Below are 24,336 nucleotides of genomic sequence, written 5' to 3' on the forward strand. Positions count from 1 at the left end.
TGAACAACCCCAGCTCCATCAGCCTCTCCTCACAGGACTTGTGCTCCAGTCCCTTCACCAGCCTCGTTGCTTTCCTCAGAAACTCGCTTATTTCGCAACCACCTCAACACAAACTTCCGACAGAAAATTACCGAGCGGCGGATGATTATTGCTCTTATTTTTACATTGCGATAGGCCGGTGGGGGGGGAAAAAAAATATCACAGAACAACGGAGGATTATTGCTCTCAATACCAGCCGCTCAAAGAGATAAAACACCACCTTCTCCCCGAATAAAACTCGACTTTTTTTTTTTTTTTTTTCCCTCCCTCACGGCGACTACAGCCCCCAGAATGCGGCGCGGGGCCGCCCTTCCGCCGCCGGGGCGGGGCGGGCCGAGCCGGGGCCGCCGCCGCCTTTGCGGACGGGAGGGACGATGTCTCGCTGCAGCCCCGCCGCCCGCCTGCTCGGCCGCGTCCTCCGCCGTGAGTACCGGGACGGGCCCTCCCCGCCGCCCGGCACCGCTGTGGGCACGGGGGGGGGCGGGCAGGGACACGGACAGGGACAGGGACAGGGACAGGGGCTGGGCAAGGTCACGGCGGAGCGCGGCGCGGAGGGGCCGCGGCGGCACCGGGGGTGTCCCCGGCGGGACCGGCGGTGTCCTCGGCGGTCGCAGCGCTGCTCCGGGCGCCGGCTTTGCCCTCCTCGGGGGGCTGGCACTGCTCTGGCGGGGCAGGGGCACGCCTGGCTGCGAGGAGGCTGGTTAATAAAATATACGGGAAGTTTGTTTTTTTTTCCCCGCGGAGGGTGGGCGCCCGCGGGGACGGGGAGCAAGGAAGGTTGTTCTTCTCCGCGTTGCGGCCCCGGAAAGAATAAAAAGGTCAAGGGCCAGAGGAAGCTGGTAGAGGTGGGTGGTGGGTTGGGCGAGAGGCCGCTTGAGGCCCCTGAGTTACCTGTGGTTTCAGCACAAGGCGGTGAAGTTGTTTTTGTGTATTGGCCTCTTTCTGTGGAGAGCACGAGCAGTCCGACACTAATACTTCGGCTTGAAACATTTACTAAGTGTTGTGGAGAGCACGAGCGGTCCGAGACTAGTACTTCACCCGGAAACATTTAATATGTGTTGTTCTGAACATCATAATAAAACAATAAAGTGCTTCCTTTTTTTCTTTTTATTCTTTTTTTTTCCGTGCTTTTTTTGCTCAGTTAAAGCTACGTTCTCTATTGAAGAGGAGACTTTGCAAGGGCTTGTAGTACACAGAAGGGGGGATGGCTTTAAACTGAAATAAAGTAAGTTTAGATTAGCTTTAGGAAGAAATTATTGACTGTAAGAGTGATGAGACCCTGGCACAGGTTGTGGATGTCCCATCCAAGGCCAGGTGTCCAAGGCCAGGTGTCCAAGGTGTCCAAGGCCAGGTTGGACAGGGCTTGGGGCAACCTGGTCTAGTGGAAAGTGTCCCTGCCTATGGCAGGGGGTTGGAACTGGATGGTCTTGATGGTCCCTTCCAACCCAAACCATTCTGTGATTCTGTGAAATTAGTGTGGGTCACAAGAGCAGTTTCTTGGAATCTGAACTGAGGAAATAGTGCATTAATTTGGTTCTTGCAGCTGAAAATGAATGGACAAAGTTAAATCTACCTCATTTCACTCCACACAAAGTGTTTTTGTCTCGGTGGGATGGTGACTTGCAGGTCAGGGTCTGGCAACAGGATCTCACAGCCATAATCTGGTGTGAGTAGTTCCTGTGGCACACCTGCTGTCCAGTTGGGTATCCATGGTATCCATTCCTGCCTCTTGTTCTCCGTGAACAGGAACAGAAAACTATTTTCTTACTATGCAGTTAATTTCTGCCACTTTAGCTTTTGAATTGGCTCCCCTGAGCCTGATGACAATTGGTTCTGATGGAGGGGAACAGATGGGAATGTAGCACCTTCCAATTTAGTTTAATTTATACTCCCAGCAAAGCTACTCTTGGGTGCAGTTTTACGTGTTAAAACTCCACATTGTTCCCCTTACAAATAGCAGTAAGAGATTCAGGGAATAGTTCTTAAAATTATTTTGAGGGGTAGAGGAAAAGAAGAGATCTAAGTGGCTCAAGAAATGTCTTTTTGCAGCTGTTCATGAAATCTTTTATAGAAACTCATGCAAGATGACATAGCCCTTCATTGGAAACCTTTGCTTGGTTTGATAGTCTTTACAAAATGTTAAAAAACTGCTGAAACCTTAAATTTGGACTTTGTACATACATTTTCACTAACAAATAATTACCATCTGTTTCTCTTAGTGATTTAAAACCATGAGTTTCTGGTGTTGTTCTGCTGCAAAAGAGATGCAAACTCTTATTTTTGTTGGTGCGTTGCTGAGGGAAACGTGCAGGGTGTGTATCCTTAAGGTTTGGATCAGGAAGTTGCAAAAAGAGAGTATAAAATATGTCAGTGAATGGCAAGTGCTGCTCAGAGGTCAGTTCAGAGCACTGGTTGTATGTGGACGGAGTCAGGAGAAACCTGTGCTGGTCTGTACCACACTTAGAAGAGTCTTTGTAGGCACCTGAACGGATTGGAGAGTCAGGATTAGGGATTTCATGTCCTGGGCCTGTTAGAAGGCTCTGGAGAGCTCTTAGATTAAAAGATTACAGTAATTATGTGAGTAACCCTGGCAAAGGATTGCTGCAGAAATAACAGCCCAAACTGAGGAATTCCTGAATTGTTTTTATGTCAACAGTGTGGAGAGAGGAAAGCTCACAAAGCTTTTCCTGCACACGTTCTCAGTGGAGTGTGCCTTGGAGTGGGGAAAAGCGGCTTGTTGGCGTTAAAGAAATAGATAATTTGTGCTGAGAAGGAACTTTTGGGTTAGGAAAGAAAGATGTGTTGAAAGGGCTGAAATTTTTCTGCGTGTCATTTCCCATTAGTCCTAGTTTTGTTTTGATGTGGTAGGTGTAGCACAGTCATTGCATCTGCCCTTTACAGCCTGATTCATTGACTTAATTCCTCAACTCCTCTTTCATGTTCACAGATTGGGGTTGCCATAATTAACAGGAATTTGGCAAGGGAAGGGTGAGAGAAGAGTGGCTGGGGACTGATACCTAGAAATACTCTGAAAGCATAATCCTCTTAAACAAAGGAGCAAGATATTTTGAACAATCCCTCACGAGCGTGAAAACTTCTTTGTCAATAAGGATCATCTTCTGCTAATGTAACTGATAACCTCAAGGGTGAATTCTGGAGGTGGGTTTATGCTCTTCTGTGCTGTCAGAAGCTCCCCAGAACTGCTCTGTCCTCTTCAGGCCTTGCATTTGTAGACAGACGAAGGAGAAGGGAGATGGTCATAAAAGTGCAAATTAAACGTGTCCAAAATGTCAAAAGGATTTCTCAGAAACAAGCTGAATGTCCATAACTAAATGAAGATAAAGAGAGGGGTGGGATGTGTGTGTGTAAAAAAAGGACTTCTTAGCATTTTAAGTAGCACTCCTTGTACCTCAGTCCTTCCCTGAGTTTCCCCTGTGGTGATCTCCATTTCCTCCATTTCACTGGAGCCCATATGATTTCTAAGGCTTTCTTCTTTCCTTGCTTATGTAATAGAAGAGGAATGTCTTCCTTCATCCCTGAGTTCTGTGGCTTTTTCAAAGAGCAACAGAGGAAGAATTTCATTTATAACTTTTCAATCTTCTGGCAATGTGGGTATGAGCTTAGGTCCCTGTAGAATCTGCTGTTTCATCTTGCTATTATGTTGTGCTCGCTTTATGAGCACCCTCAGATGTTACCTCACCTTCCAAATTCCATTTTTTTTTTGATCTGGGTTAAATGGGGGTAAAGAAGGGGGCACTTTGGCTGGATTCCTGTCCATAGGAAATCTTACAAGAGTCCTGAAAATAACAAGTTTTCCACTTCGTATAGTTTGAGTGAGGAAGAGATTTAGCCCTTAGTATCTGTGCTACCACATGGCTTGCACAACCCAAATAAGTTGTGGGCTGGACTAGATGACCTTTAAAGGTCCCTTCCAATGCAAACTATTCCATGATTCTATGAAATGTAGCTCGGGTTGCATTGTTTTAAATGAGATTTTTGCCTGTGAGATGTTGCTGCTCAAGGAGTGCCTGAAAGCTCAGTGTGAACACCAGTGTGCTTTAAAATACCATGTAAATGGGTCAGTTTTCTTTTTAATGTGCAAATTCATGATTGGACTTCATGATAAATAACAGGGTATTTTTCAAAAAGATTTGTTCATTGTAATTCACAAGTGAGCTTAAAGCCCTGCTGGAGCCCATGGATAATGAGGTTTTTTCCTGAGATAAATATAGGTGGATTTCTCTGTTTCTTGAACTGCAGTGAGTTCTGGGCTTGGCTGGGGCCTTGTTTCTGGACATGCCAGAGTAACTACCAGCACAGTGTGTGTGTTGGAGTAACTGTCTGTAGTTTTTAGTAAGTTTTCTTTACTGTAAAACAATTGATGTTCCATATACAGGCTTTTTGCTAAATTTAGATCTTGCTTTACATCTCATCTGAGACAGCTGGGGTTTGGTATTTGAGCACTTTTCATAACTGCTTGGTTATCCTGTACAATGGGCCAAAGTAGGCTCTTGCCACAGGACGTTTCAGTTTTTAGCTATCTAGAAGTTAAAGGACTGGAAAGCCAAAATAAATGCATCTTGTTATTTGTATAACTTTATTTTTAAACAGAACAGAGGTGTGGCGGAAATGAAAGGGTTGCCTGGGAAAGATTGTCCAGTCTCTTATTTTATTTTTAGTACTCTTTGTTAAAGGCCTATTGCAGGCCTTCGTTCAACATGGTAATTTTATCTTAGAACTCTGATTTGACAAAGCACAACATTTCCCCTGTGCTGTGGTAAGATTTGGATTCGATAAGACTTGTCCTTGTGCTCCAGGACTTCATCTGGAGCCTTCACCTTTGCAGCTTGGCCTGTAATTTAGGCTTGTGCATTAAAATAGCATCACCAATGGGTTTGACTCTTGCTGGTTCACAGCTGAAGAGCAAATTTTTTTTCTTTCATTTTTTTTTTCCATCCTCCAGACTTCATGAAGCAACATGCATTTAGAGTCAAGCACCCAAATTTGTTCTAGTAAAAGCAATTGTCTAAACGGGTTTGGAAGTTGGGAGGCAGGTCCTGGGTGGAAGTTGAGACTTGGATTCTATTTCTGACTCCTACCTGCTGTGAACTGAGGCATGCCATTCCCACTTTCCACCTGTTTCCTTCTCATCTTGTATCTGTCTTAATTATGTAAATTGCCGGCTGCTTGCACCCAGGACTTGCTGTTTGTGCCACATGGAGCAGAGCCTCATCCTGACCCATGACCTTGCTGCTCCTGCTGTACTGATAACTGGGGCAAATGTTTCTGCTGCAGGCAGGGCCAGGAACACAAGTAAAAAACTGTATCATCCCACTTTAAAACCCTCAATAACTCGGAGTCATCGATCCTGGAAACTGCAAGGTGATTTTTAGGGTTTTTTTCCTTAAATTTCTTAAAAAATATATTGCTCCCTGGCTATGGGCCCATGCTAAGCTGCCTCTCTCTAGAGACAGCAGACAGCTCAAGCCTATAGCCAGGCTTTTTTGAACCAGCTGTATTTTCTCTGAAGCAGGGCCATACAGTAATGTAAGAAGCACATAGGGTTTGCAACAGTAAATCCACACAAAGCTTAAATTTTAAGCTGCCTTTTAGATATCAGTGCTTAGATTTTTTTTTTTTTTTGATAGCTTGGAAAATGCTCAAAAGCTTTTTATCCTTGAAAAATATATTTATACAGTGTTCTGAAAAGTGGGAATTGACAAACTTAAGCTTTCAAAAACAGTTTTGTGCAAGGTTATAAATATCTGAAAATAGATCTGGAATGGACAGCTGAACTGAGAGTGTAGAATTGCTTTAAGGTGTAGAGAAATGAGTGACTATTTGTGAGTTTGTCAACAATAAAGAGGGTGTGGAGTCTCCCTCAGTGGAGATATGCAGGAACCATCTGGATACAATCCTGTGCAATATGCTCTTGGATGACCCTGCTTGAGCAGGGAGGTAGGACCAGATGCCCCACTGTGTTCCCTTCCAACCTGACCCATTCTGTGATTTTTATTTTTATTTTTTCAAAGTACTGAAGTTGCTGAGTGACAAGTGTGTGGCTAGCAAGCATCCCTCTCTTATTTTTCAGGTGGATTTGTCAGTGGTGCAGCACAGACTCTATAAAACTTAGATTTGAATCAGTTTAGTGTTGCCTGTTTACTCCTTCCCCTTGCAGGCCCATTTCCAAACATTCGCTCCCATGCTCCCGGAAGCCCAGACTGTTTCCCCAAGGCATTGCTGGGGGTGATGACTGTAACAGCTTCTTCTCAAGGGAGATCATCCTTTGCTGTTCTCAGGGTTGGGTTTTACCCAGTCACACCTGCTGCCAATGAGGGATTACTTGAATGGCTGGGATCAGCCAGACAGATTCCCTGCTCTCCTGACCAGCATTCCAGCTGTTTCTGTGCCTCTTTTGCCTCTCCTTTGCTGGAGGCAGGCTGCTGTTTGCCAGCTGTGTGTTTGAGTGAGTTTATGTTGCAGTGCAGGTGCAGGGCTTTGCAGCCTTGTCTAGGAAGGCCAAGTCCTCAGCCGAGGATGAGGATCATCCTGTGCTGTCTTCTGCCTGCATCTTAACCCTGCTCGTTAAATCTCAACCTCAGGCATATTTACATAGAGTAATAGAATGGTTTGGGTTGGAAGAGACCTTGAAGATGGTCTAGTTCACAGCCACTTGCCATGGGCAGGGACACCTTCCACTAGATCAGGTTGCTCCAAGCCCCATCTAACCTGGCCTTGAACACTTCCAGGGATGGGGCATCCACAACTTCCCTGGGCAACCTGTGCCAGGGCCTCATCACCATCAGTAAAGATTTTTTTCTTAATATCTAATCTAAAACTACTCTCTTTCAATTTGAACCCATTCTCCCTTGTCCTATCACTATATGCCCTTGTAAATAGTCTTGCCCCATCTTTCCTGTAAGTTTTATTCAGGTACTGGAAGGCCACAGTTAGGTCACCCCAAAGCCTTCTCTTTTCCAGGCTGAATAATCCCAATTCTCTCAGCCTTTCTGCATAGCAGAGTTGCTCCATCCCTCTGATCAACTTGGTCCTTCCTGTGCTGGGACCCCAGAGCTGGAGGCAGCACTGCAGGTGGAGTCTCACCTGAGCGGGACAGAGGGACAGAATCACCTCCCTCATCCAGCTGCCCACAGTGCTTTGGATGCAGCCTAGGATATGGTTGGCTTTTGTATGGCTTTTTATATGGATTTGGTGTGGACTTTGTCCATTACTGCTTTGTATTTCCTGGCATAACAAATTCTGCAACAGTATTTGTGCATAATGTTGTGATTTAGGTTAAAACCCTGCAGGTCACCTAAAGTGCACTTTCACGACTTTCCTTATGAGTTTGCTGCATGCAAGTCTGTACCTTTCTCTGCTGAGCTTTGCTTCATCTCCATCTGAAGTTGAGGATCTGCTGCAGATCCTTAGAGAACGGCAGGAGTGGTTGGAGTTAAGTCCCGGATTTGCCAGCACTTTCTAAGAACAGAGTAAGGACTTTAGATTTAGCAATAGCACTGATGTCTGTGGACTAGTTCTGGTATGGTTTGGTTTCTCATCTCACTTTTTTTTTGGATAGAAATAAAGCATAACGGCAATGTAGCACTAAAATTTAGTTGGCAAAAGTTCTTGTGGAAGAGTCCCATGTAGTTCTGTCATAGAAATGGGTATGTACATGGATCTTAAATTTTCTGCACTTTTTTACCACGCCATATAAATTGTTATAATGCATTTTAGTAAATTCTGTGCATTAACAGTTTCTGTTGAAAAATACCTTTTTCCTTTTTTTCCCCCACTTAATAGCTTTTGTTTCCTTCCTAAAAATAGAAAATAAATATCCTTCCCTTGTTCAGACGTGCCTGAATAAGTATATGGAGCAGTCCAGGGATCATGATTCAGAATCTCTTACTTTGATTTCAACTTCACTTTTTACTTCCTCAGATCTTTGTTGGTGAAGCTTTAAAAGAGGTGAAGGGTTTTATAGTAACATGCTGTTGTTGATTTCTGCATTAGGATTGTGCCTTCCTGGGTTCACTCTATGCATAAAATAAAGTTTTTATGTAAAAGACTTGCAGGGAGTAAATTGGCTCTGATCCCCTCAAAACTCTGGTGTTTGAAAAAGCAATGGCAATAAATGTGTGCATCTTTTTTATACCAGAAGACCTCTCCTTCCTCCTCATCTCAAGCTTTCTTGGAGGGTAAAATTCTGCGCATTTCTTTTTTAATTGTTTGATGTCAACATATCTTTTCCTTCAGCACAGGTGCCATCATTCTCCTGAGCTTTTTGATATCAGCACTTGCTGTGCTCTTTTTCTGCAATTGTGTTGTTTTCTTTTGTCAGTACCAGAGTTGTGAGAACTGAATTGAAAATCTCTCTAGTGGAATATCTGGAGAGCTGTGTTTCCTCACAGGCCTGCGTGCATGTCCAGCAGTGATGTCTAGGTGCCTGTAGCCAGGAATCTGTTGGAAGAAAATCTCTTGCTGTACTGTCTTGCTTGGCATTAGGTTTTACCTGGGCTGAGGTGCCCTTGAGCACTTCAATTATCTCTCCTTGTCTAGTCTGGACTGTGCTCTGTTCACAGGAGGTGTAACATAGTACTTGTGTCATGCCTCTGGATATTGGGATTTTAGTTCTGCTTTGCCACTTCGCAGAATTTCTGAGAGGATGGAGACGTGTTCATTTGCAAATGAAAATAGTGGTTAAGAAGTTGTTTCTGTCTGTCACTTGTCATGAGGAATCCTGATATTAAGTGCTTGATATGAGAAACACTCCCTTGATTTCTAGTAAACTGAGTAATCACACGATAGGGAGAACTGCACGTGTTTAATATCTTAGAATGACAAGCACTGAATGCAGCTTCAGAGCAGAAAACATGAGCTGCTCATGGTCTTTTGATACAAGCACTAATCGATATGCACTTACTTGATAGGACATTTTTTGACTCAGAGTCTGACAGAACAGTGGATTAATGGTTTGTTCTCTCTTCTGTTTTTTTTTCTCTAGTTCAACAGAATGGAGTCCGACACTGCTCCTACACGGCATCTAGGAAAAATCTGTATGTTAACAAAAACACAAAGGTTATCTGTCAGGGTTTTACAGGCAAACAGGTATGCTTATGAGCTATTTCTTCTATCACCTTTTCAGTTCAGAAATTTAATTGCCTGAAAAACTTAATAATGTATGAAAGGGATTATACACTGGATTTGTCTGTCTCAATAGGAAGCTGAACTTCCTTCACCATCAGGAAGTGGTTTCCTTTTTTTGGCCAAATACCTGTGCACAAGCTTGAAACTTGGTTTTGAGTCATCTTTATTGTAGTACTTTTCATTTTTGTTCTTCATTTTGATCTTAAGACTTTTTATTGTATACAGCTGAAAGGGTTTCTTTGTAAAAGGAGATTTGCAAAAAAACCCTGTAAAAACCTTACCATTTTAGAAGTGCCTCTTTCACAAATGCATTTGAGTATCAATGCCTATGAATTAAATTTCTGATTTTATTTCAGGATATTTAATAATTTTCTCAGATTCACTCTCTTACACATTTGCAAGGGAAGAAGGCTGCTTTTGTAAAACTATCAGCTAGTCATGGATGAGAATGCTAATTTCTATTTTACTATAGTGTTTGTCATCTGCCAGACTTGATGTGGACAATAAAACGTGGCTGGTGTGTCTGCAGGTGTATTAGCAACACACAGCAAAATATCCTTTAGCATGCAACTGCAGTGCTCTGATATAAAAGGAAAAGCAGAGCATATGAGCATGATCTGAACTCATTTAAAAACATGTCAATGCACTCTTCAAAATACCTGATTGTATACATGTAGTGAAAACTTCCCTTCTCATTGTAGATTTAAGTGCCATAAATTACCTTCAGAATTACAGATAGCATCAGAATTTTTGGTTAATTTTATTTGCTATTACCTACCTTTTAACTTCACTTATTTTCCCTCTCATAGGGCACCTTTCACAGCCAGCAGGCGTTGGACTATGGCACCAATCTAGTTGGAGGAATTTCTCCAGGGAAAGGGGGAAAAACTCATCTAGGTCTGCCTGTGTTTAATTCTGTGAAGGAGGTAATTTGCAGCGGTGACTGGAGGGCACACAATTTAATGCTGCTGAAGGGCTCCTTATTTCATTGCTCACGCTGAAGAGACAAATATTTGAGCTGTGGATGTCACTGGGCAAGGAGTGAAATAGAAGCCTTGTGAAAGAGGGAGCATTCAATGTGGTCAAGTACAAGTTTGGCTTCCACTGTGAAGTTCACAGAGTCTGGATACACTTGCTTTATACATGCAACTAGATTCTGATTGATTCTGGTGTGTATGATGAATTTTTAGAAAACTATTTTCTAAGAGTATTTATGATGGTGATCATGGGGCAGATCCTTTCCAGACAGTGGTCAGTTCTCAGTTCCCTTCTTGCACTCTGTGTCCCATCTTCAGGGAATTTAACTCTTGCTTTGATCATAGTCAATTAATACATATCCATTTACTTAATTTATGCCTGAGAATGGATGTATTTTAAATGATTTGTTGTCAGATGTTGTCTCCAGCCCCACTAAGTATGTGATGTATTTTTTGTTGTGTCCACTGTAGGCCAAAGAGCAAACGGGTGCCTCTGCCACTGTGATATATGTCCCTCCCCCGTTTGCTGCTGCTGCCATCAATGAGGCAATCGATGCAGAGATGCCCTTGGTCGTGTGCATCACTGAAGGGATCCCCCAGCAGGACATGGTGCGGGTCAAACACAGGCTGGTCAGGCAGGGCAAGACCCGGCTGGTGGGCCCAAACTGCCCTGGAGTCATCAATGTAAGTGGTTTCTGGGTTTGGCCCGAGGCTGGACCGTGCTTAGTGGTGGTTTGAATGTTCCATCTGACTTCTCCCACTCTTTCCTTAGCCTGGAGAATGTAAAATTGGTATCATGCCTGGTCACATTCACAAGAAGGGAAGAATTGGTGAGTTTTTGAATATTTATGCGTCATCTAGAACGTAATTTATTGCTCTGGTGTTCTGCCTCATGAGGCTGGGCACATCCTGTCCCACAGACAGTTAGTACAGCTTGTCTGCCCTCGGTTTGTAAGTGAATTTTGGTATTATCAATCCTGAAGGCCAAAATCAAGAAGTCTTTCATAACAGGACTGGGTGCTCATGGTAGAGGCGAAGCAATTGGAAGTTGCCTTAGGTAGTGTAATGGCCTTGGTGTCTCCAAAGGAGAGTCTTAAGGAAACTCCATTTATCTTGGAATTTGAGAGGACTAAGCTCCTCAATGCTATTCCTTCCAATAGCTTGGCTCCTTAGGACCTATTGTGAGCTCAGTATTACAGCAAAGAGAAGAGATTACAGGCAAGTTTATAACGTGACAATTTAGACAACTATTGAAACATCACAAGGGGAAGTGACAAATATACCCAGTTCTCAGGCAGTGTAGTTAAGGGCAGAAAGGCAGTGACTTGTTCATGTTAGTTGCACACACTGTGTATAATCACACACCCTGTTGCATGCAAATCTTTTGTCCTGACTTTTGTTGACTCCTTGTGGCTAGAAATAACAACTTGATTTTTTAAAAAAATAATACAGTTCAGGAGCTATAGAGAAAATTCCTCCAAAATATAAATTTCTACTCAAATAGAGCTTCATAAACACTGTTGTAGACAGTATATGCTTTATGTTTCTTGTCAGCAAGGTAACTGGTTTAACTTGATTACTTTGCAACATTACTTCTATTTTTGATGAAAACTGTATTTTTTGTGGGAAAGCCTGTTCAATGCTGTTGAACTAAAGGGACTCAGTGCAGTTTTTCTAGCATGAGAAACTATCTTTTCCTCTTAACCACTTCTGACTTGAAAATATACTGCACCTAGGGAATGCTGGAAGATGTGTTAACACTCGTGTTACACCTCCAGCATTCAAAAGTGCCTGTAAACCTGGAATTGAAAAACCAGATGGCTGCAATTACGCCCTTTGTAGAAACCATTGAGACATTGCTCTATGACTGTAAAAAGCAACATCAACCAATGTTGCCCTGAGCTCCCTTCTGAGTCAAGGTTCTCTTCAGATTTTCTAAATACCTACAAGAAATGTCCTGTAGTCACAAGTTATTACAATCTGAATGCAAGGCACGTCAAGTGCAAAAGAATATTTTAAATCCTGAACCCAGTAGCTCTGACATTGCTGGAAATGTTTTCGATGGTTTTCCAAGGATCAAGGAATAAAAATGGAGCTGTGCCATCCTCCCAGCTTCGTCTAACACTGTGATGACCTTTGGTGATGTGCTCCCCAGCTTTCTATTACTGTGAGGCATCCAGGAATCATCTGAATATACTGCTATAAAAATAGCCACAGTCTTTGGACTCTTATCTGTAGCTTCTCTGGAGCAATCTGATCTTAATGGCAAACATAGCAAGAAAAAGCCTTTGCTAGTACACATCTCAGCTGTCCAACAGTATAAATAGTTGATAAAACTAAGGTTGTTAGTCTAGTGGTGTATTTTCTCCACTGTTCATGCAATATACTTATGATATTCCTTGCTAGATGGCTTGAAGTAGACGGAAGATTATGTCTGTTTTTCCTAGAAACCTTTCCTTTTGTACCATTAGTGGAAGTCTTGGAAAAATGAAGAAAAAGCCATGCAAATATTTTGCCCCTGATCTGGGCTCTGTGTTACCTTTCACTCTGAATTTAAAACTGGGGTTGTGGTTTCTTGTAATATTGTCACGTAAATGCCAAGTGAGTTTTGTAGAGCAGCAACAAATAAACTTAATAGTGATAACCTACATTTGTGCAGCATATTTCTGTTCTGGAGGATCTCTCCTGTGCCTGGCCTTACTGGAGATGTGATTAATACAGAATTCTTTTGTTGACTACTGAGCTGCGGCTTTGCCTCAAGTTCAGTGCATCAGCTACTTGCACACAGGATAAGAACTATATTCTTCTATTTTGTTTTCAGTTTTCTTTCCTGGTAAGGCTGTAGTATGATGAATTCTGTCTCAGCCAGTGTTATTGAATTCCTGGGCAGGTTTAGTCTGTTGACAATTAAGTGTCAAAAAGTGACAACCAAGAAACAGTACAGATAGAATCTTACAGAGAGTTTTCACGTTTTGGCAAGGACAGATGGAAAAGCTAGCATCTGGTGTTGTTTATTAAGGTGATTTTCATGAATATAAGTGCAACTGCCTCTAGTCATGTGCTTAACTCTGTTAATATTGTCTTCTTTTCTTTCCTAAAGGTATTGTGTCAAGATCTGGAACCTTGACATATGAGGCTGTTCATCAGACAACGCAAGTTGGATTGGGGCAGTCTTTCTGTGTTGGTAGGTTTCCTTGGAAACAGCCTACTGGACCAAGACTAATCTGGTTTTTCTTTACAGAATAAATCCAAAGTAATTCCTTTACCCAAGTGTAGGAGTTGCTGAATGGCAGTCGTGTTGAGAAATGAGATCCCTGTATGCTGTGAAGAGTATAGCCCTTCTCTCTTATTGTTTCCACATCAGGTTAATAAAACCATAAAAACCAGCTTTGAACAGAGAAGTGCCAGCAAATATGATGTCAATTTGGAAACAGATTTTTCCAAGAAGTTTAATATTATAAGGGGATAGGCATTTAGTTGGGTATGTTAAGTAAATTCAGTTTTCTTACAGCAAAATTCTAGAGCTGGGGTCTCAGTCCTTCTGTGCCCATAATATTTTGTTTACAGTATGAAAGGTGAACGTTCAGATATCAAAGCTTTCTTTAAATTGTGGGGGAGGTATTTGGAGCAGGAATTTGACACACTCAGACTTGGCAAGAGCCTTCAGAGCTGCCTGTCTCATGAGCCTTTGGGAATACTCCTCATGCTGAAATTTACTTTGCAACTTTTATCATAAATGCAATATCATTATCTTGAGTAAGTCTTTTTTGTGTGGTTTTAATTTTTTTTCAGGGATTGGAGGTGATCCCTTTAATGGAACTAATTTTATTGACTGCCTTGATGTCTTCTTGAAGGATCCTCATACCGAGGGGATCATATTGATTGGGGAAATTGGAGGAAATGCTGAAGAAGATGCAGCAGCATTTTTGAAAGAACATAATTCTGTAAGTCTTAAACATGTTGCTTCCAGACACCTTTGTAGTTAACCAACTTCTTTTGCCACTTCAAGGAAAACTCAGTTCAATTTCTAATGTCTGCTTACAAAAACAGTACTACAAAACAGTAATACTTTTATTAAAGAGAAAGAGGTGAAATTAGGAGCTTTGTCCAGATTAAATGTAACGGTTGGACTTGGTCTTAGAGGTCTTTCCAACCTTAATGATTCTGTGAACTGGAGAGCAGTGTCAACTTAGATTTTTATTTCTGTAACAATGCTTGTAGTGAATTTTTATTTTTTATTTTTTTTTGTAGTATATATGGCTCTGTTGAGAGATTTAAAGTTTCTCTTTGCTTCTGCTTTATGATGGTTATCAGGAGAGAAAGTATTCAACACTCTTTAAACCTTTTTGTTCGTGTCGTCTGAAGTTTCCGGCTGTTTAATGTCTTTGCCTGGCTGGTTGATATTTAAATACAAAATAGAAAATAAAAAATCCGCGATCTGGAATTGCTTTTCCTCTCACCCTCCCCCCTGTAACTGGGTATCTTTTGTTTCTTTCCAGGGCCCAAATGCCAAGCCAGTGGTGTCGTTCATCGCCGGCCTGACGGCGCCTCCGGGCAGGCGGATGGGCCACGCTGGAGCAATCATTGCTGGGGGAAAAGGGGGAGCTAAGGAGAAGATTGCAGCCCTTCAGAGTGCAGGTGTTGTGGTCAGCATGTCCCCTGCTCAGCTGGGCAGCACCATCTACAAGGTGTGTCTCTAGAAATTGGTACATGTGGCCGTCCAGAGCAAGAAGCCACTTCTCAGGGAATACAAGTTGGGAATGCATCTCTTACCCAGATACTCTGTTGCTCTGGACTTGGTTAAATATAAGAGCTCTCTTGACTGAACAAGCTGAAATTACTACTTAAAAGATATGTGCATACAGTTTTATGTGCTACTGTTTTATAGAAAAGTAAACATGGCAAAATAGAGAAGAGATTCCATTTTGCTTTCAAGTGCAGCAACTTGTCGAAATTGTTTTCTGGATGCAAAGAACCCAAATTAATTTAAAACATGAGAACATTCTCTGTAAGTAGGGTGTTTGAGGAAGGAGAGCCTTGGCATATAAGTCTGTTTTAAGTACTAATTCAGAGTTATGGTTGAATGTATACAGCTGAAAAACTGAGGTATGGAACGGGATTATTTGCATTTTCCTTAGTTGATATCTAAAAGAAGGGGTTGCTTCACAGCTAGAGGAAATGCATAATTCAGCTGTTTTAGGTATTTTTTGTTTCCTGTGGTGACTGTATAGTACAGCATCTCCACAGGGTGCTGTGGGATTCTTCTCTTCATCTGTTGTATATTTTCTTTACTAAAATGAAAATCTTTATTTTGTTTCTTCTCTCGCTTGAGTCCTTTGCTGTAAGGATTCTACTGCAGCTATTACACAGCACTGGGGTTTTTCAAGCCCATTATGTTATGCCTGGGAGCAAATGGTTCCTTGACAATATTGCAGTCTGAGAGCATGCCCTGACTGCAGTCTGGCACTTTCCATAGCTGTTTTGCTAATGTGAGGTGGGAGAATGCTTATTCTCCTTTCCCCTAGCTTGCACACTTTATGCATTTTATATTTTAATGTTTAATTCCAGTTTCTAATTCTTAAAATAAGTTTTGCTAAGATAAACACAAAGTAATTTAAAATAAAACAGTAATAGAAGCATTTTCTTTTTTCTCCCACTGGTAACATCTGTGTGCTGTTTGCAGGAATTCGAGAAAAGGAAATTGCTGTAAGAGAAGACACTTTGGAATACAGTCTCCAAAACACCAGTGCAGCACCTGGCCTCTGCTTACCTTTTGTCTGCTAATCTTCAGTTGCCCAAATGACTGATGCCCAAATGACTTGGAAGCCATAAACCTCCTGGCTAAACCTGTTTTGATGTCTCCCTTGTTTCAGACGTTATCACCTCGTTGTAAATCACAGCAAATTAATAAATCTACTACTAAATCTGACCCATCTTTTGAATTCCTGAAGCAGAGCTATTTTCTTCAGTCATCATAAAAAAAATCCTTTGTAACTTAAGCACTGCCCATTTTTAAGGTAAAGTTGCCTGTAGAGATGCTTTTAAGGATCAAGGCACTGACTTTATGCACATACCACACTTTGCTTTGTTTTTAAAAACTCCAGTCCCACTTGTTTGTTGCTGGCAAGTATGTTTGAACAACAGGCCAAAGTTTCCGTCCATTAAACCAAAGCTGCTGGATCTGAAGGGATTGCTTGTTGATCCACGTAGCTGGATATGCCTGAGGTCCAGACTTTCTCTTCAAGGCTGACTAGCCATGCACAGTGCAGTTCTCTACTGGCAAGGAATTCTGTTGTTTGTGTATAGAGATGGAATTGTTAGTCACAAAAATTAATATAATTTCACATGCAAAATATATATTCAAAATTGTCTGTATCTATGAAGATGGTTTGGTCTTTAGCTTACATTACCTTAATTGCCACTTTATCTTAACTAGAATTGTATTGCTAGTGTTCTGAAATTGCGACATAGAGGAGGAGAATTATTATTCTCTAAAAAAAAGAACATAACAAGGTAACTTACTTGTTAACCACTCCCAGCACTGTAATGGAAAGCCCTTTTTTTTTACTGTGGAAATAGCCCAAGTATTTTGCCTATAAATAAGTGTTATAGGTTTTATCAAGGTGGACTAAATCCCAGATTGCTTTATATAGAGGACTGAAAGTTCATGTAACCTGGCACTTGTCTAGAGCTAACCTTGTGTTCCATAAAGGTGCTGTTACGAAAACTCGTGTTGTTATTTATTTAAAACTGTTCTTAGTTTTCTTACTCCAATCCCTGTGGAATTTCTCTTCCTAAAGCAAGCAGTAGGCAGATGTCTCAATGCTGACATTTACAGCTCCTAGAGCTGAGCCCTGATGAAATGCATAAAAGGACAGGTCATATCTGTGCTGCACTGAATGTCTATTAATGCACTTTATGTATGGTCAGGCATCAGTCAGGTGATCCAGGCCTTGGGACAGAGACCAGGTGCTGTATTGTTCACCTTGGAGTGATTTACTCAGATGAACCTGACAGCCAGCCACTGGATGGCTGAAAGCAGGATTGGGCAGTAAATCATTTGATAAAGTCTGTGGCAACAGATAAGGGTTTTTCACTAGCTCTGCTCGGTTTTCTGGTGGCGCCTGATTAAATCTGGAGAAAAAGACCAGAAGGTGCCCTTTAACTAGAGAAATACACGTGCTAAAATGTCTCAGTCTGCAAGAGGGCAATTCCTCAGCAGTGAGTGTCAGGGTATTGCAACCAGTCTTCTTATAAGCCTGATAATCAAAGTAACTCATCGAGGTGCTGTGCTGCTCCACAGCACAATCTTTGGGATGGGTGGTGCTTCCTGATGAACTGCCCGAATTTCATCCTCGTCCCCACTATCATAACAGATGATCTTCCAGGACAACTGAGGTGTAGTAAGTTTCCTGCTTGGGGTTGCTCCATGGAAGCTCTTCCAGAGGCACCAGGTATTTTAGAAGACAGCCATAAACTGCAATGATTGCTGCACCCTGAGAAAGCATTTCCTTGTATCTTGAAACTTGAGGATGAGTTTAAAAATTCACCCTTGATGCCAAGGTTTGCAGCAGTGTCTGGTGCTGCACCTTAGCAGCTGCCTGGATCTGCTCCAGCCTGTGGAAGCAGTTTGTACTAACCTGCAACTGAGTGTCACCAAAGGATGGGGAAGGAACCTGACCTTGCCTGATAGAAATGCTTAGGCTATGCAGTTTTCCTGCCTAAAAATGTGCACTTGACAAATATGAGCTAATTAATGACAATGACTCTTTGGAAAACGTATTCACATCTGTTTAGTGCCGTATGTTCTGAATAAATGTTTTGGGTAATCTGATCTGGAAAATCATTCACTTATTTGTCTTTTTGGAGGCAAAAGTTAGGTTAGTGCTGAACCTTAAACCTGTTACTATTTGATAACCTAGTAAGTAGTTTTTATTTGCAAGAGAAACGCTGCTAATGTTGTTCTTCTCGTAAAATTTTTCCTTGATCTACACTTGGCAGTGATGTCTGTCCATAAATCACTTTCAGTTTTGAGAGATCAATTCTAGAAGTTCATTTTGGTTAGGGAAGTTTATTTCTGATTTTCTTGAACAAAGAGAGCAGGATGTAGACCCACTTTTTTTTTTTCTCTTACTGAACAATACTTGCCTTGGGATGATCACATAAGGTCTCCTTTGTGCTCTGAATGTGGAGGGAGAAGAAGAGACTGCTGTAAGATGATCAGCTCTAGGTTGCCCAGAGAAGTTGTGGCTACCCCATCCCTGGAAGTGTTTGAGGCCAGGTTGGACAGGGCTTTGAGCAATCTGGGATAGTGGGAGGTGTCCCTGCTCATGGCAGGGTGGGTTGGGACTAGGTGATCTTTAAAATCCATTCCAACCCCTTAGCATTCTGTGATTCTATGATTCTTATTTACCTGGTTCTTTCGTGGCGAATTGAAATTCTGCAACAGTGCTAATTAAAACCACTGAGCTGCCATGTTGAGATGGTCTGGGTGGTTTTAGTTGAATCAAAGATGCAACCTAATTTTGATGTGAAACAATATATTTCAAGCTTTAAGCTGAGGAGAGGAGCACTCATTCATGGGCCTTGCTGGTGTCAGGTGGATTAGAGGTTGTGCTCTGGCAGAAGGCTGATAATCAAGGGGACTCAAAAGTTCCTGCAAAGTCAGATTGCCCATCAGCCTAGGGTGGTGACTGATCCCTGCTCAGATTCAGACCCTGATCCCCACAGGTCCAGTGATTGGATTCCCTGGTAGCAGCCAGGTGTCAGTGCAAATTGGGCCAGGAAATGCTGGGATCTGAGCCACGAGAGACAGATTTGAAGAAGTTTCAAGAAGAAGCTCAGACTGACAACCATGCTTATGGCTTCAAAGTGGTGGCCAACTTGTGATGTCCAAAGAATGAGGTCTTAATTTTGTTGAAACTGTGGAATTAAGTCTTATGCACAAACATCATAATTTACTCAGTTTACCATCACCTTTACCCTCCCTTTCCTACTGCCTGTTGCTGGTCAGGATTAGATTACAGGTTTTCCTAAGAAGGGCTGTCTGATGCCATGGGCAGGAGCTTGCAGGTGATTTTGGAAGGTGGCAATAGGAGTTGTGCTGCAGTGGATACCTGGCAGGCAGCAGATTCCAGGTGTTTTACACAGCAGGCTGTTCCTTCCAGAGCATCTGTACAGGGCTGGGAGTGCTGAGACAGCCTCCAGCTTTGGGATGACCACAAATAGCTGGTGAAGAGGGAAGAATCAAGGTTTGATGTTTTCCACAGAAATTTTAACACACACAAAAAAAATCTCTTGGATATCAACTTCCAGCACTCCAGTAGTGATTAAATGAGATTTATACTACATGTCTTTGGCCATATCGTTAAATAATTGTTTTTTTTTAATGAATTATTTCATGAGGCATTGAGCTGTATTTCTCTATCAGAGATATATATCCCAGCACAGGGTGGTGCACTTGGCCTGTACTTAAGGCTACAGGCAACAGCACATTTGGGAATTGCTGCTTGACTTGCATCCAGCTTCTGCTCTGTGCAGCCCAAGGCACTGAGGACCCTTCACAGAGGGTTGACTGAGGTGAGTGGTGGGGGAAGCTCAGTAAGGTATTTCACAGTTTAGAGTAAGTAATGCACTATCCTGAATTTATCTGCCACTTCCTCCTCTCCTGCCCAGGCTGGATGAACCCTATGACAGAATGTACAATGGAGATGATTCTATGATAATTCAGGAATTATAACTGTTAGGTACCATTTTTAGGGAGAGGTTGCTTTGATATGTTCCCTGTCCTTGTATGTCTGGCAATTTGGTTTAGTGTTGAATGGACCTAAAATCAGTGTGAACAATTTTGCAAAATTTCTTGACTCAGAAATGCTGAAACACTCAGTTTTCATAAAGAATTTGTCAGATTGTCCCATCTGAACTCGAGGTGCAAACAGTTTGGTTTCTAGATGTGGAATCCTGGGAGTTTTGCTTCAGTTAAAAACTTCAGGAAACTTGCTAAGAAGATCACCAGGGTTGTGGGGAGGCTTGGGGGCTGTTTTTTCGATGGTTCCAAGTCTGGGTTTTCTGGCACCTCTTGTCTTCAGCCTGATATCTGCCAGACCTGCTGAGCATCCACAGCTCACTCACAGGACCTGGAATCAGGCAGTTCACTGCCACTCAGAGCATCCAAAAACTCTCGTTAAAACTGACTTGCTTTCTCCAACAGTTACATGATCTCAAAAGAAAAGGAAAGAGATCACTCCCTGTTTACACAAACCACATAAATTTATAGAACTGGGAGAAAAGAGTGCTATAATGACTAACCACACAGAGCAGTGTTTGTGCTGGCAGTAGGTGCAGTAGCCTATAACGATGTCTGTGCTGTGCAGATACATAATTAAGGGTCTCTTAAAACCTATTCTGTTGCTGTAAAAGACAGCACAGCAAATTTATAGTTTTCAGCACATCTGTAATGTTACGAGACAGTCTCTTTAAAAATCCCCACCAGCCTCCAAACCTGTTCCTTTTCATTTGCCTTTTTGCTCTCTAGGTGGCAGGTTTTGACTCCAAAACACTGTTTTGGTTCCTTCTCTGAACTGGGGCTCAAAATGTGCTGGAGAAATAGAAGATGAAAACAAACCACTACTACTGTATTTTTTTCTCGGTGTTAGATTGATTTATGATCATGTCCTTTCATGTGAGCTGGAGAGAGGTGTTAAAGAACCTGCCTGGTTTCCTCCCAGTGTTCTCAGTACACCTGTGATGTTGAAATTTCTTCTTGTTTTTTTCATGCTTGTGTGAGTATGTTGTCTGAACTGTGTGGGCTTGGCAGGCAAATGGGATCTGCCTTAGAGAAATACCTGTCTTCATTTTGAAGCAGACAAGAAATGGCTGGGACTGTTTTTTTCAAGGGCTTAGCAACTCTGACTTTCCTTTTTTCTTAAATTCAGTTGCCCAAGGCTGGAGGGGGGAAGAGGAAGGGCTGTTAGGGAGCAGAGAAATGAATTGACAGGCTGAAAAGGATTTTATTTTTTTTTTATTTACAATAGGAAAAAACAACCCAAACAAAACCAGTGTGCAGTAAAAAAAAAAAACCTCCTATGAGATAGTCACTGGCTGCTGACTCTCTAGAGAGAAGCAGTAGGAGATTTTGCTCTATGGAAGAAAAGCATCTCCCATGGGTCTTGTCCATCAGGCTCCATACACTGAAGGTGCCCAGGGCAATGGGTGAGCTGTGCCCAAAGGGCTTGGACCAGTCCCACTCCTCTGAGTGCCAGCTGGGGGACAGGACCAATTCAGTTTAGTGGAACCAACCCTGTCTAGTGGAAGGTGTCCCTGCCCATGGCAGGGAGTTGGAACTGGATGGTCCTTTTGAGTTCTCTTCCAACACAAACCATTCTATGATTCTGTGATTGAGGGTCTTAAGTGTCAGCCCTTGCCTGGCAAAGAGGCTGCAGGGAGTCTTGCGAGCTGGGAGTTCTGTTTGGAAATGGCCACTGTGCATGTGGAGCCAACTGTGTGGAGGCACCTGCACGTAGAAGTGTCTCTGATTTGCAGCCTAAAGGACTGTGTCTTAAGGTCACCCTCTCCTTTCTCATTCTGCTTTCAGACTGCAAGTCTTATTATTAACTAGAGCAATAGCTGCAAGGAGGAGAAGCAATAGACGGGAGTTTTAGTCTCCAGTCATTTCAGTCATTTCACTAAATGTATTTTATTTATCTTTCTGTAGGCAACTGTTATGCTTGTTCAAGCCAGGCACTAAATTTTTTTTCTTTCCCAGAGTACAGATGTACAGAGTACAGACTTGGATGTAAATCCAGCCAAAGCTCACAGATTCCAGCCTTGACTGTGGTTCAGCCCTGTCCTGAAACATGGAATCTGGGGCAAGATCCATATCCACCTCCCAAAGTTTAGACACGTGACAGAAGTGATTGCCTGGGGAACATGTATGAGAAACAAGGCAAGGACAGCAGAACCTCTGAAATGGTCATGTAGACACATTTTATTTTTGTCCTCCAATGATTATAGCAGAAACTTAGGCACCCAAGGCACACACCTTCACACCTGCATGGGGGTGGCTACACCAGCAGGACAACTTGCTTGGCTCTATCTGGAGCTACAGCCCTCCTCACCTTGGCCAACTGACTGACCCAAAAATCATGCTGGAAGTTTCTGCCACTCCCACGTTTGAAATCACCTGAGCTTTCCTTCCAGTTTCAAGTTTACAGGATTTTATTCAATATGCACCGTGTTATCCTCATTTCTGACGCATTGAAACACAGCAGCAAATCTGTATTTTTCAATTTGTCCTGTTTATGGTACAGCCCATTTCCGTTGCAAAAACGCTGTTAATAGTTTATTTAATGTGTCTTTTATAAATCATTGAGAATGCCGAGATCCGATTCTTGTACGGGGAATGAAATCATGCAGCATTAATCCACTCTTTTGTGCAATGATGGAAAACAATATAATTAGAAGCCATTCTTTCAGCCCGGAAATTGTAATTGGATTGTGAATTTTATAGCAGCAGCCTTCAAAAAATAAACAAGAATTAGTCAACTAAAGAAAATATGCTCAGCTTGTTTCCAAGAGGGGCTGTGTTATGTGATTAACTTTGGGGTTTATTTTTTGCTCATTTTTTTTATTTAGTCCTGGCAAATAAGGCATCCTTGGAGGTTTCAAACGTGGAATTTTTTTCCCTAGGACAACCTTCTGTGGTGCCAGTCACTTAGCCTGAAGCAGGCACCTGCAGTCCTCCTGTCCTCTTTGCTTTCCACCTTGAAGTTTGCTTGGAGTACCTCTGGATGTGTTAGTGATCCTGTGGATCAGATTTTGAGATCTGGTGGAGAAGCCACTGTTCCCTAACTGAGGGTGATATAGCAATGGGCAAAATTGAAAGGAAAAAAACTTAAACCCCTGTAAAATGGGGGTGTTGGAGAGCACCAGAGGCACAAGAGGGAAGGCAGAAGGGGAATGGTGGAGGGGAGGGGAGTTGTCTGTATTTACTGCTCACCTATTTAACCTGCACTGAAGCTCAGGAAAGAAATTGCTTGTCAAGGTATTTATTAGCCCTGCTCATGATAAATGGTAGAAATTATCTTATGTGAAGCACTTAATGAGGACTGGGTAGAAAACAGGCTTCTCATCCAGTGGGAATCACAGAATCATTAAGGTTGGAAAAGGCCTGTAAGATCATCAATTCTAACTGTTAACCCAGCATTGCCAGGTCCCCACTAAACCATGTCCCTAAGCACCACATCTGCATGTTTTTTGAACACTTCCAGGGATGCTAATTACACCACTTCCCTGTTCCAATGCCCAACCATCCTTTCTGTGAAGAATTTTTTCCCAATACCAATATCCACTCTATCTGGAGCTTCCTTATAACCCTGCCAGCCCAACAGTGAAGGTGGTGGCTGGATCTGCAAAGCTATGTAGGAATCTTAGGGCATCTCCTTCACAGTGTTTTGTGTTCCAGCAGCCTGTAAACGTGGATGTTCTTCCTTAAGGACCTCCACCATCCTCTTCTCTCCTTAACTTTGACCTCGAATTTCCCAGAGGGAAAGCTGGTTCCAGCTCTCTCCAGACAACTAAACACTTCATTGTCAACTTACACAGTAAGGGCCCATTTGAATTTTTTGCCAGACAGTGAACAGTGTGGTTTGGTAAACACTGTGTATTCTTATGGAGTCATTGTTACCTTTGGTTTATGGTTAAATACACCCAGTAACAACACAGTCCCTTGAAAATGCTCATATCCATAAATTTGAGATCCTCCACTCTCCCCCCAGCCCATGAGGCTTTGCAGTCATCCTCACTACATCACTGTCCCACAGACAGGGCTGGGGACCCTCTCGTGGCAGCTTTATGGCTGATGCCTGAAGAATGAGCTGTTACTCCTTGCAAATTATTTTCTAGATTGCCACCGAAGTATACATCATTGTGTCATGGGATGGCAACTATATTAAATCTGGTTAGATAGTTAGGGTGGGTTGCTGTCATAAATCAGCCTCTGCCTGCCTTGTTGTGGTGGAAATACAATCAGTAGTTGTTGCAGTGGTTTGTATAGTTAAAAACATTTCTTTTTGCAAAGCAAATTTTTAGTACTTCTCCAATCCATTAACATCCTGTCTATTTGCTGCTTGGGAAAAAAACCCCAAACACATCATCCTTTTAGAACTGCATTGTC

The 24,336-nt window shown here is 42.4% G+C and overlaps 1 protein-coding gene across 1 annotated transcript; it reads left to right on the top strand.

Annotated features, from left to right (window-relative positions):
* Positions 1 to 320: 320 nt before the first annotated feature.
* On the top strand, positions 321 to 16,890 carry SUCLG1 (succinate-CoA ligase GDP/ADP-forming subunit alpha). The gene is made up of 9 exons (XM_064653534.1): positions 321 to 462; positions 9,044 to 9,147; positions 9,996 to 10,112; positions 10,635 to 10,847; positions 10,936 to 10,993; positions 13,264 to 13,347; positions 13,956 to 14,107; positions 14,663 to 14,851; positions 15,847 to 16,890. Exons 1-9 carry the CDS (start codon positions 414 to 416, stop codon positions 15,871 to 15,873), a joined length of 993 nt encoding a protein of 330 aa, XP_064509604.1. The 5' UTR covers positions 321 to 413; the 3' UTR covers positions 15,874 to 16,890.
* The last annotated feature ends 7,446 nt before the right edge of the window (positions 16,891 to 24,336 follow it).

Source organism: Pseudopipra pipra, chromosome 4 (assembly GCF_036250125.1).
Source record: "Pseudopipra pipra isolate bDixPip1 chromosome 4, bDixPip1.hap1, whole genome shotgun sequence".
Taxonomy (NCBI): domain Eukaryota; kingdom Metazoa; phylum Chordata; class Aves; order Passeriformes; family Pipridae; genus Pseudopipra; species Pseudopipra pipra.